This window comes from Lathamus discolor, chromosome 10 (genome assembly GCF_037157495.1).
Source record: "Lathamus discolor isolate bLatDis1 chromosome 10, bLatDis1.hap1, whole genome shotgun sequence".
Lineage (NCBI taxonomy): Eukaryota > Metazoa > Chordata > Aves > Psittaciformes > Psittacidae > Lathamus > Lathamus discolor.
This window is the reverse complement of record NC_088893.1, coordinates 14,313,892-14,327,612: the sequence shown is the minus strand read 5'-3', so window position 1 is coordinate 14,327,612 and position 13,721 is coordinate 14,313,892. Positions and strand designations below refer to the sequence as shown.

The 13,721-nt window shown below is 43.6% G+C and overlaps 1 protein-coding gene across 1 annotated transcript in view; it reads left to right on the top strand.

The window, feature by feature from the left end:
- Nucleotides 1-1,328: 1,328 nt before the first annotated feature.
- GALNT10 (polypeptide N-acetylgalactosaminyltransferase 10) overlaps nucleotides 1,329-13,721 on the top strand; it is a 79,425-nt gene continuing 67,032 nt past the window's right edge. Inside the window, exon 1 of the mRNA XM_065690323.1 lies at nucleotides 1,329-1,646. Within this exon, the coding sequence (XP_065546395.1) occupies nucleotides 1,449-1,646 (198 nt within the window). The 5' untranslated portion in view covers nucleotides 1,329-1,448. The remainder of the gene's footprint in view (nucleotides 1,647-13,721) is intronic.

The following is a 13,721-nucleotide window of genomic DNA, read 5'->3' as shown; positions in this document are numbered from 1 at the left end:
GGGGATGGGGATGTTATTATAAGGGTCCATATGGCAGCACGCTGGCACTGCAGTATTAAATCAGAGCATTGTAGCTTTCCAGCCTGCTTTCTCACAGTACCAGGTAACGTATATGTAGCCTCATTGTTGTACAATTTTAGGGGCTATGCATTATTCAACAGCAGCCAAAGTCTCCGCTCTGCCGGAGGTGATTCAGTGATGATAAAAGGAATACATTTTGCTCTAAAGGTAGAAGCAGAGGATTTCATGGGTCAGTATCTTCTCCACCCACGAAGGAACAATGGAAGCATTAACATCTCTAGTAAAGAAATCAGCTGGCAGCAAAACCTCACTGATAATTAAAATAAAAGTACAAGCTGCCTCAACATGTAGTTAGACTTGGGAACTGTAACCTGCTCTCAAATGCTTTCCTTGATAATTTGGCTCTAGCAGCAGGCACTGAAATCTGCTGGAAGATGCCATCTAGTGGGTTATGGAAGTTTATTTAAGTTTAAATCCGCTTCTTGGTGTGGGGCGAAGGTGGCAAGGGCTGCAGATGTGGGGCGTGTAGTGGTTTTTGTAGATTTCTGTTGTTGTTATTCACATTTCCTCGCGCGAGTTTACACTGGAAGAGATAATATTTATTCCAGTGGTCCCCCAGCAGGGCTCGGGGTTGTCACAGCTTTGCTGTTGACATTAGCCGAGCCACACGGCTGTTCCCTGGCAGAGCATCTTCTCGTCGTCAGAGCTGTTTGCTCTCCAGTTAAGGAATTCATCCACTCCCTCGTTTTGGAAAAGCTGTACCAGTGTTGTTTCCTTCTTAAAACACCCCCCACCTTCCAGCGCCTATACATTACCTAGTTTATGACACAGTAGAAACCACTTACTTGGGACCCCAATGAACAGTGTTCCTTTGTAATGGGAACCACTGCTGGGGAACTGATTGGAGCGATCCCGTCTGTCGGAAGGCCAGGGAATGGGATCTTCATGCATGGAGCACTGTGGACAGCAGCCTTGCTCCCCAGTGTGCCCATGGGGCGAGCTGCATCCCTTTGGGAAGCCCCTGCATCCTCCCCGCAGAACCCAACTAGGTGCTGCTGCAATACATCGCTAATTGCTATGGGCATCGCTAATTGCGGACCCTTTCCGGAGCAATTACCCACCTCGGTCTCCCCCACCCTCTCCCGCGGCGCCCACCCAGGCCCCCTGCGGGTGCCCCGGCATCATTTGAGAGCCGTAATTAATTAAAGACTCATTAAGGGAAACTCATTAGTGAAGGGAGCGCGCAGGGCGAGGGAGTGGGCGGAGCCTCCCTGCGGCGGTGGGCGGGGCTAAGGAGGCCACGCCTCCCCGCGAGCGCGGAGCGGAAGTGCCGGAGTTGCCGCCCGCTGCCGCCGCCGTGAGCGGGGCAAAGTTGGGCTCCATCAGGGCGGCGGGGCCGGGCCACGCTCCCTCCTCCGGCGGCTCCGATGCGGCGGAAGCAGAAGCGGCTGCTGCAGGCGGTGGGGCTGGCGCTGGCCGCCCTCGTCTTCTTACCCAACGTGGGGCTCTGGTCCCTGTACCGAGAGCGGCAGCTGGAGGGCGGCGGGGCAGCCGGCGGGGAAGGGGCTGCTGCTGCCGCCGCCGTCCCTGCGGGGCCGCCGGGGGTAGCGGCGGGCGAAGCACCGGTGAGTGTCGGCGGTCGCGGCGTGTGGGGATGTGTGTACAGGGGGAGGTGGGCGCTGCGGGGTGCGGTGGGGGGCTGGGGGTGCCCCTCTGCCTTGGCACACGGAGGGAGGCTCAGCTTGTGCGTGGAGGAGAAGCAGCAGCCGCCCCCTATAGAGGAGGGGATGAAGAAGAGGGGTGCAGGGGTGGGCTCCTGTGCCCCTGAGCAAGGAGCCGCTCTCCCGTAGCGATGTCTGCGTTGGAAGGGGAACGCGAGCGCTTTCTCGGCAGTTCATAGGTGCGCGGACTGGAGGGTCTGCTCGCGTTTTAGGGCTGAGTGTGGTAAGGGAATAACACGAGGGTTTTGGCTCCTTGCTCTAAGGGGTAAGGAAGAGGCGCCTGCTCCATCCTTGCGTAGAAGAGGACGGTGATTCTGCCTCCCAAAGGTGTGCCTCTACGTGCCACTTCCCTTTGCCTTGGGAAGGGGCAGGGAGCAAACATTACCTGTTACCTCCGGGTCCCCGCAGCGCTTAAGGCAAGGGCTAGCAGAAAGTGCCAGGTGGAGCCTGAGGATTACGTCTGTGTGCTGAGCCTCCTTTAGGGAGAGAGGAGTGGATAACTCTTCCTGAGAGGCAGAAGATGCCTGCTGGATACGTGGCCTGACGATATTGCAGCACATGACTGCATTCCTTTCTTGTCCCACTGGAGTAGTAGTAAATTTAACAGCCAAATCTTTCTGCTTAGTGTGTGAGACAGGGAGGCTGGATCACCCAAATTAAACATTTGGAAGCTCAGTTTAGCTGCGTTTACTCTTGGCTATGCAATTGCTTTGTCTTCTCGGTTTGGCTTACCATTAGGAATGATTGGGACTTGAAAGCTCGAAATGTCAGTGTGTAACTATTAGTTCGGCTGCTACTTTACAAAGCTCTGCTTGTTCATAACCATTTAAAACTCTTAGTTGCCTAATTCTTTTCCCTCTTGGAGGCTTGCCACTACGACTGTAGCATAAAGGTGGAGAAACCAACTATAGCTATTTATACTCTGAGGGAGAGAAGGCTCTCAGGAAGCGTTGTAGTCAAACTGAGTTTAAGCTCTTCCTTTCCAGAAGAAATGTGTTCTGAAATTGAAGCAATTGTCCCATCTATAACCATTATATCCCTGTAATGCCAGGAGGGAAAGGGATCAGCTGTTACCTGCCATAAAGCATCAATTTGTAGTGGAACCCAAAGCCAGCACAGAAATCCTTTTAACCGACGCAATGCTCATTACATACCTGGAGTTCCTGATGTTATTGCCTTATGCTTGTATTTCTGTTCAATGCAGGGAATCTGTTTTGCATGACTAATAAAAATCAAGCCCTGTAGTCTGCTGCTCCATAGCTTCCCATGGTGAAATGAAGACTATTGTGAAATCATGTCTTCCAGAGGTTGTGAGGAGAAAAATGATAATGATTCTTAGGAGGCTTCAAAGTTCCTTGTTGGAAATAGCAGTTAATTCTGGTCAGATCTATAAGGGTGATAAAATAGGGAAACTGACTTTGTTGCTCTTCAGACATTGTCCTCATGCTGTGGGCTTTGGGTAGCTGTAAGCTGAGCAGTTCATACAGTGCAGTTCCTCATTGCTGATTTCTGTGTTGAGAGTTCTCAGTATTTAGATGGCCCATATTGCCCATGTTGTACAGAATGTTGACTCTGGTTTTCTTTATGTCTGCTTAAAGTATGGCAGCTGCCAGTAAATTGAGATCTGCTTTTGTTTTGATGGTGTGTTGAGCTGGGCAGGAAATGGCTGTGCAGTTTACAGGAGAATTCGCAATAAAACCTCTCTGCGCTTGTGTAAATCAGAGTTACTGAGGTGCAGGCTGAAGTTTTCATCTTCCAGTCTAATTAAGGTGGAGTTAGAGGCTGCAGTGGGTCTGTGAGTAAAGAAATGCTTGTATCATGCACCTATTTTCTTGAGGGATTTGGGCCTGAAGTGATAGTTCCTGTTACACTGAGGAAGGGAAAACATGTCCTAAAGGACAACTGCCTCTCTTGGTAAAAATAACTTCAGATGAAGCAGTATAAAGACAAACCAGATGGGTTTGGTTTGTTGGTTTTTTACTGTTGTCATAGAGGTATCTGCTAGCTGACTGCAGAGAGGTTTTTGGGCATCCTCAGGTTCAATAGCTCCGGCCTCTCTTCCTTGGTTCTGACAGGCATTCATGGGTTTTGTACTTACTAATCAACTCCCAGCTTGTAAATGAATATGCTGTTTGTCTGCTTGTTCGTGAAGCCGTTCTGAAAAGCTGAGTTCTGAATACTAAGCCCCTAGATGATAGGAGGCTATCTCATAAAGAATGATACTTACAGCAGTCAGAAAGATTTTTCTTCTGTTTCTGGCTTTAATTTGCCTTTTTGTGCAGGCTAATTTTGAGTTGAGGACATTTCGGATGTGATACAGAATCGAGCTTTTCAGTGAAATCTCTGTCCAGGCTCATTCTTCTTCTTTAAATGGTGTCTGCTGTTTCAGTCAGTGATTTTTATCTTTCAGAGTAGCAGTGAAAGGTGGGGGGTTGGAGGGGAAGGTTTTAAGAAACGGCAGAATCAGAGCTAGAACATAGAATTGTGATGCTAAAATCTGAAGTTTAAAAGCTGCAAGGAGTTTTTGTACTGCATGTTACCCTCAAAACGGTGATGTATCAGTGTAGGCGATTTTTGCCTTATTTAATCTTTAGAGTGCCTGAAACAAATGTGTCAGAAAATTAAGCAATCAGAAGCCCTGTAAATATATTCTAGGAAAGATGCTAAAGGCTTTCTGCAGAAGTGCCTGGGTACCTAATTGCTCCTGTATTTACATGTTCAGGGGAAACATTATGGTGGCTGAAAATAGTGTATTGCTTTAATAAGGGGGTTAGGTCTGTGTTCTTTCCTTTGGCCTTTGGGTTTGCTCTTCTGGAGCACTGTTGGGTGCTTCTGTCTCCGCAGCAAAGGGGTGGCCATAAGTCATCAAGGTCTTGTCCTCAAGGTCATGCTGCGAATCTCTTTAGAAAAGCTGATGTGTTGAGTTATTTTTCACTATGGCTGCACACTCAGAAGTGTCCTTTATCAGTGTATGTATAGCTCTGTGGATGGTGTGAATAGGAGGCCCTTTTCCCACAGGGTGTGTAACAGGTTTGGCTAGCGTCATGGCTTTAAATGGGGATAATAGTATCAAGGTACTGAAATGTTTCTGTTGACAGCAAGAATATTAGCTTAGGAGCTTTTTATACTTCATGGTTGTCATTTTTGCTCACCAGTATGCGTGTATCAGTGCGCTCATGTAATGCAGATTAACTTTTGTGTAGTTTCATCTTTTTCTTTTTTCAACAAGTAAAAACACATGTAGGAATAACAAAAAGCTGGAGAAAGGCAGGTAGTCTTTGTCTCTTGAGTCTCTGCTCTCTGCCTCAGAGGCTGCTGTGCATCCTTAGCCAAAATGTTTAATGATATATCCTGCAGCATGTAAACCACAGATGAGTTAGTTTGTGGGGTAGTGGTTTATGTCTGGGCTAATGTGAGTATTTATGTGTTTCAACAGAGATACTACTTTGTGTAATCAGGCTGGAGATCCTCACTCTACATGATGACTGCCATTGTGGGAATATTGTGTTTAAACTTGGAGAGATGCTAAGCTTGAGCATCTCTTTAGATTGCTGGCTAAAAGCATTGTAGCAAATCAGCTGCCTTTCATTGCATGTGTTTTCATGTAATATGATGCTTGCTTTATGGAGTCACCCTGTAGCTTGTTGTAGTAGCAATTTGTGCACTATAAATTAACCCTGAGCATGATGGAAGTGTATAAATCACATAGGTGATTGTGTGGTGCCCTCTGCTGCCAGCCGGCTGGAGTGAAGTGGGATGTACCTGCTCGCTGGTATGTTCTGAATGAGAAACCAACTGCAAGCATGTGATGGAGAAATGGTTTCTGAGAATGCCTCTTTTGGAAAGTTTTGGGTTGTAAAATGACTTTAGTGCAATTAAGCTTAAAGTTTCCAGATGGTGTTGCTGAAAACAACAGCCCTAATGATGAGCTGAACAGGGAGCGATGCTGTGCTGCCTTCCAGACTGGTGCTGCTGTGTCCTCCTCAGCAGAGGAGAATGATTTGCTTTGCCGTTCTGACCTGGGGGCAGCTATGAAGCTGTCAAGGATTGTCAGCTTCATGTTGTGGTTGGCAAAAGCTAATAAGGAAGAGGGTGGTTTAGCAGACTCTGTGCTGCCAATGCTGGGGAGGGAAGAGAAAGGCTCAGGAAAGTGAGAGGAAAAGCTTGCAGCTCTCTGCCAGCCAAAAGTAAATAGAACAGCCGATGTGCCATACTTGATAGGCAGATTTCTTTAGTAGTGAAGCTGGTTGTGCCCTGAACCTTGCAGCTGCCATAGGACTCTGGGGCCTGGCTCCTTGCAGACCTATTGGAGCAGCTGTGTAGAAAAGCAAGCTTTCAAAAGTTTGTTTTGGTAAGCATAGTGTAAAACAATGGGTACCTGAGGACTAGGAGTGCAAGTGCTAGAGCTGAATGAGCGTGTTCTGAATAAAGAGTGACTGATTTCCAGTATGGGCTACTCTGAAGTTGATCACTTCAGTGCTCTTGTGAAATGAGCAGGTTTTCCTAGGCTAGATAAACATGGACTTACTTCTGATTAGCAAAGTGAACTGAAGCGAATGTGAAGTGGCCAAAATCATCTCACAGCTGTGAAGTGCAAAGGAGAACTTGGAAAATATGTTTCTAATAAACTGGAGCTTTCAGTGGTCTTCACTCAGTGTCTTGTTATTCCTTCTGGTGATTTTCACTGTGATGGCAACACAGTGAACACATGGGCTGTGTTCTGAGTCTCCAGTGCTGCGTGAAAGTAAAAGGTTTATTATATTTGCTGTTCTTTAGGAGAGGTTATCTCTGTCATGGAGCAGGTGGCTCTGATGTTCAAACCTGCTCCGTATGCAGCTCTTCATAGCTGCAATGGTTCCCTTTCTTTCTGGAATGAAGATCTGAGCAGCAAAACTTTTGGCTTCTGATACTTGAACTACTTCTTAGGTCATCAGTGAAAGCCATAATCATCCAATGATCTCCAGAGCTGTGTGCTTTTCCTGTATAAATATGGATCAAATCCTGAAAGAAAGTGAGATTTAAGAGCAACTGTAATTACCAACTTTGCGACAGCTAACTGCCATGGATTTGACTAAATGGACTGATAAACTAATGAAAAGTTTCTTACCACCAGTGTTGGTGAAATCAGGCAGAAAAATGCTATCAAGCAGACTTTCAGTTACATCGTATCACCTTCCACTCACTGTTTAAATACAATTATAATTATTACAATTATAAAAATAATTACAATTATAAAAAGATAAAGAACTGCAGTTTACCTTCCTGTCACTCTGTTTCCTTATGGAGCCAACTGTAACCTTACTTACATTGCATGCGAATAGAGCCTGTCCAGCTTAATCATTGAGGAGATTGTTCTCCCTATGTAAAAGCGATCTGGCCCCTGTTCCTTTGCAGCCTTTTCCTATACCAGGCGATGCAGGGAGGTTGCCTTCAGCTTCTTTCTGGAAAGTAAAGAGTTGGTAGGGTGCCATAGGGAGTTTGTAGGAGGTATTCTGCTGTGTGCTTGAAGTATCACTGAAATTCATTTAGATCCTCTCTGAAAGCAGGCGTTTCAACCTGCTGCCTTGGTGTCCTGTTGATTTTAGCAGAGCTGTTGTTCCAGTGGAGTGCACCTCAACCGGGGTGAGGTTCATGGCACTTCAGAACTGTGTAAATGTTTATGTAGACAAAGCTGCAGTGGTATTTACCATCAGAGAACACACTTTCTCTAGTGTCCATCAAGCTTCATGTTTTCCCTCCTGTTAGCTCTGTAGTTAACAGGTACTCTGTAGAGTAACCTTTAAGTTATGCTGCTTTAAGTTGTTCGATAGTAGCATGAATAATACATGATTCTGCGTAGGCACAGGGAGAGAGGTGGCTTCAGTGACTTTGTGCATGTGAGATCTTTTAATAGTAACAGGTACTTTCAGGTTAAGTGACCTGAGTGTATGTGTAGATTTTCTTCTGCATCACCTGTATTTGAAAACTGAAAAGGATTTTTTCCATGGCTGAATGGGTTAAAAATCAGGAATTCTGATGGGATATACTGCAATAGAAAGCAGGCATGAATGTTTATTTAAATAATCATTCATTTAAATATTACTGAAATGTTAATTCAATCAGACTGAGGTAGATTGAGTTAAAGCTGAATAGCTACTTTTTGTTAATTTTGTATCTGTTCCTGTTTGGAATCCCATTGGAAATGGCCTTGCTGCTCTGCACTTGCACTTTGTCTTAACCCGAGCTTATGTCCCCGGACAGAACAGTTTTGGTCAGTCCTGCTGTGGTTTGGCCACTCTTATTCTTTCTAGATGCAGCTTGGCTGGGATTCCTCTGCTTCCAGAAGAATGTATTCTGACAACTTCAGATCCCAGATTGTTGCAAAGCCGATAGCTGTCGGTGGGGATTTTTAGCAGTTAACAGCAAGTGTGAATGTGTTCATCAGATTTCACAGACTCCTGAAGAAATCCTGATGCTCAAGTCACTTTCAGGAGTAAAACAGCTTGATGCTTTAGTTCCAAATCCAGGGATAATAGCCTCTCCCTCCCTCTTCCTGATTTTAAATCTTTATATTCTACTTTTGGATTGCCTTTTGCCTTGTTTGTGATGAATAAACTTCTAATTCTCTATCTCTAACTCACAAGTTAACTTGTGGCTTTACCTTCACATCTGGCATGCTGCTCATGACTTCTTATAACTCGGGGAGCTAGGAAGTGTTACTGGTCCTGCTTTATTCGACATGAAGCCTAATAATCTCTAAATGGTAATGGTATCTCTTCTATCAGTGTAACTAACACTTGTGGTAGTATTTCCTGCATTGTGTGTTACCCTGGCTGGATGATGAAAAGGTAACAAGGAAGGGGGTGTTTATCTAAGCAGCTTTGTTAAGAATATAAGTAGTACTGGATATCAAATTATGGCTGGCTTGTCAGACTGTGCCTCTTTTGTTAGATATAAAGGGTCTGGCAGACAATTGGAGAAGGCTACAGATAAGTAAATCAATATGTAGTGCAGTAAGTTGCCAGACATCTCCTTTTCAAATGCCTGGGTAAAAGACTAACTTCTGCTGTGTCTGAGATTTGCTGGCAGCTCTGCATCCAAAGTCCTGTGCACTCCCTAAAAGACAAGAAATATGTCATTTGACGTGTCTCTTTCTGTTCATAGGCTTGATAAAGCTTTAAATCACAGCTTCAAAGAAGGAAGGTCTGCCATTTCCTGGTCCTTAAATTTGCTTTTCTTTATAGATAATTAGGTTTTTTTTTCCTCTGCCCTTCTGCAGTTCCTCCATTTTCTCTAATCTTAGCTCCAGGGTTAAAAGAGAGCTCTCTGGACCATATATCTATAATTAGGGCTTTCTAACCACAATTATAGTGGAGTACAAGCACTGCTCTGGTATTGCTAATACCCAGGGAAGGAACTTGCTTCAGTAGGAAAGCTGTTGATTTTATTACAATTGAACTCTACTATCCCAGCCATGGAGTTCCTTCTGCTGAGGATTCATGCCTTCCCACTTGACAACTTATCTTTCTATAGTTGATGACCACTAATGGCACATCTTCTGTAGCTGTTGAGAAGAAAAATATTTATTCTGCTTGTCATTTTTTTGGAAACACAAACTGCCAGCTATTGCAATGAGTGTTCCTTATGAGAATGCTTCGGGAAATGCCATCCAGCTCATTTCTAAGGTCTGGCTTCTTTGGGTCTTACTGAAACTCTGGGCATCTGAACTAAAGCACAGCATTCATTAACTGTACCAATGGTCAGTAATGTTTAGCAGCCTTTCTTCTCTTGCAGGTCATGATATAGGCACATGAACCTGTTGCCACCAAGGTGAGGCAGGGATGAAATTCCTCATTTAATCTAGGTCCTCTTGAAGGTGTTGCTACTGCAGTGGATAGGAGCACCCTTGAAGACAATTACTGAACAGTAGCTGATGGCTTAAAATTTGCACCCTACGAAACTTGGTTTATATTGCAGTGTCATTTGCTTTTCTGTACTCCTAAGTCAAACAGAAGTAAGCAGTTTGAATATATTAAGGGTTTAAAGTGGAAACCCGATTTTAAGTGAGATGCTGTTAACTCCTGTGGGTATTGTGATTCTTTCCTTGGCCAGAAGTAGAAAGCAAAGGAAGGGGAGGAGGATGAAGTCAGTGAGGTCTTGACTGCATAGCACTGCCCAGTCTGGTGGAGAAGTTCACTCTTAACCTTTATTTTGCAACTGTGTCTTCCAGTCTCTCCACTCACTATTAATTTCTCAGCTTTAATACTTTTTGTATTACAATTAGCACAAGTAGCAGAAAGCAACTTCTAAAAACCAGTCTTCAGAATGGTGAATGATGGCTGAGCATTGCCTCTGCAGTGAGGTAACCAATTTCTGTTCAAAGTGTCTCCCCTCAACACTAATGTATTTCTCACATGTATGTTCTATGTAGATGATGTAGCAGTGACCTGACACGTTTCCCTGGTGTAGCTTTCAAATAAGGAGCTTGGCCCATTCTGTGTGGTTGTGGTTCACAGGGTGACTGCTGAAGTCAGACTTCCAAAAGGCATTTCAGGGTATTCTTTTAAGTGCACAGAAACCTCAGATATTTACTGAAATACTGACCAACCAAGGGGTTATATTGCAAACAGACACTGAAGGGTGGTTTTCCAGGTACAAATATTTGAACTTGTGTGTTTAACTTGGATGTCTGTAATTGTGTTCCTGCTGTAGAGCTGTTTGGTCATAAAGGATTTGCAGAATAACAGTAATTCAGTCCGTGTCCTGCAAGAACTTTCTGGATGCATGAGCTCTTCCTTCTTGTTTGACTGCTACCCCTTTCCAAAAATCTGATTAGAATGGCACTTCATCTTTGTTAGGCTTGTGATGTTTGGAGCTTTGTCAGATCTTACCTGGAAACGCTGGCAGCTGTCCCTCCTACATGCAGAGCTGCTTTGCTTCTACCCTCTTGAACAACTGTTTTTACAAGATTAAGTTGTTACAAGAAGTTCTGCTCTGTTTGATCTCTAAAGCTGGAAATCCTTTGCTTGCAGTTACACGTGCATGCTAAGGTGACTTTTCAAAGGGAAGTCATCCTCTTCTCCATCCTCAATTATTATTATTTGGAAGATCTAAGATATAAAACCTCTAGTAGCCAGTCTTGTTTGGAAGAACATACAGGCTTGTCTTTGTATAAATTATCTTTGCTTGTGTTCAAATTCATTTGGGATGTTACTTATACCTAGTTCATTATGCTAGCAAGAAAACATATTTTCTCCCTGATGGAAAGAGGTAGGTTTTTTTTCTTTCTTGAGCTTACCTAACATTTCTGATCCTTCAGATGAACTCCAAAGGAGAAATGTTCACACGGACTAGTAAGTATGAGCTGTTGCTTAATAAATAAAACAGGTGAAACAGAGTTTGGGTGTTCTTAATGTTTATACCAAAGTTTTCAAAGGTGTCTTGGAGTGTGATGTTCCTTTGAAAAGTAAGAGTCTTTGTGACTTTGATCTGGGGTATGATACAAAAATAACCACGTAACCAGGTCTGGCATCCCATAATGGTTTTTTTCTTGGTTTTCTCTTTTCTATATTATTATTTTTAAAAGAGTGAGCAACTCCTTCTGCTCAGACTGACTTTAATCTTAACTCTGCTTCCTTGGAAGGGGTTCTCTTTAGGGGCTACTTTCAGCTCAGATATGTAAAAGCAAGATATATTCCCTCATTAAAGAAAACCAGAACCACCAAAACTAGAGAAATGTAAACACAACTGTGTTGTAAAGGGCTTCAGTTAGGAAAATAAGTTATTTCTTGTAACGGGATGGAAGGTCACTTAAATTTATCCCAATTGTCAGTTCATGTTAGCCATTGTGTAACAGGCTTATTCTCGATCTCGGAAAGAAGTGAACCCTGTGATTATCTTCTGTCTCCTCATTTATCTTCCAGGTGGCCTGTTACCAAGGTTTAGTCTGTGGGAGCCAGGTAATAAGGAATAACCTTTTTTCTCCACTGCATATGTTAGTTTTGCTGATCCACCAAATAGACTATGGACTCCCCCTTCTCTTTGATTTTTTAGGCTGTGGCTGATTGTGTTAGAAATATCTAAAGCTGCTATTGATGTTTCGCTGTTGCCTGCTGCCTCATTTTTTGTGGCTGTTTTGGAATCTGATTCTAGGTACTAATTTAGCCTGGGGAGGGAAAAAAAGAGTCTCCCTTCAGAAGCCCAGCATCTGTTCACAGGTCTTGTTCACAGCGGCGAAGATGTTAAGATTGGTCCAATTTAAGTGTTTGGAATGAGACTTCTCAATTATTTTGCTTGCCTGATTCTGAGGGCATGGAAGTAAGGATGCAGAAGGCTGGAAAAGTGTTACCCGCAGTGTGTGAAGGTCCTGCTTGTGTTGTCCTTGGTTCTGATTGCTGCAAACTACCTGTGTATAGAACATAATAGGTTTTTCTTCAGTATAGTTGCATATTTTCTCCAAATAGGAACTTGGGCCAGCTGATTACAGTAAAAGAGTCCTTGGGAAAGCAATTACAAAGTGTCTCAAACCTCAGTCTGTGCCAAAGCCCTTTTCTTCGCATTTTGGCCAAAGCTGTTATCAGCGTAAACTGATAATGGTTACCATGGGTGGAAGGCATAAGCTCTGGAAACAAATGCTGTCTTGTGGCTTCCCAAGTGCTGATATTTTTACCATGAGAGGCTGCTTATAGTGGAAATACATCTGAGAAGCTGCAAATTGATGCACGTGAGCAGAGAACACTGGCATTGTTGATAAATTAGCTGTCAGTGGTGTAGAAGAACTCAAATATTGGCTTAACCGGAACATGTTAAATGAAATCTAAACCTACAGATTTTTCTCTCCGGATATTTGAAAACAATAACAAGGCATCTGAAAATGTGTATTTTAAAATTATTTCTGGAGGGTATGAGTTTTCAAGCCTAATGCAGTGAAGTCTATTTTTATAGTCCTAGAAAACAAAATCTGACAGACCATATTTGCCAGCACTTCTATTGCTCTGGTGACAGGGCTTCTTTTTAAAGCATGCCAGAGGAAATGCTCTGTGCTGGAGCATATGTCGGTGATTAGTGGGACCAGTGCTGCAGGATGAAGCAGACAAAATATGGTTGTGTGTAAAAACAGCTGAATGGACAGAACATGAGAAGTGTAATGGTTCATGGATTGGTTTTACAGTAGGCAAGGAAAATGGTTATTTTTAGGGTTATCTGTATGTGGATGACATGCTTTCTTCCAAATCAGCTGAGGCTTAACGAAAAGGACAACTGGTGCCTGTCTCTGTATGTTACCTGTAATTTCTTTTACATTTATAAAACTGTTTGCCCTTTAAATCTATCACTCTATATAATGCAGGTGTTTGCATGCCTTGTTTATGCCAGAGTGAACTGAAAGCCCTAGGAAGTGGGAGACTTTGGTACCCAACTCTTTCTGTGAATGTAAGGGCTCAGGCAGAGACTGATCTGCATACGGGTATGGGTGATTCTTATGTGATGTAGAAGCCACCCTCTACGTAAGAGCCACGTGTCTTAGACCTGGAGAAATTGGAAGTTGAAAGCCTGATTTACTCAGTTGTTCTGAATTTGATCCTGCAGGTACCTGCAAATCTCACTCAAGCACATAGACCCCATTGTGGGAATCACAAAGCTGGAAGTTGAGCTGTAAGATGCACAGCATTGTAGCATCAGTTTCTTGTCGATTTAGCCCTCAACATCATAGATGCAGCCATCACTCAAGTGCAATAAAAGATGCTCTTCTGCCTTACCCTGTTCTTCATATCTTGTTACATTGGAGTACAGCAAAATCTTTCTGTTCAGTATAAATGGGAGCAAAATGGAAGTGTGCTGTTCCCTTTGTCACAATTGATGGCTGTATTTGAACTTTGCCAGTATTTGTTTATGAAAACTGTTTTCCCTTCTGAAATCTTTGTCAGAGAAGCTTAATACAACTTGGATTAAGGGAAGTCACAAGAGGTTGGAGAATCCCTGAAAACTAGAAAAACAATGTAT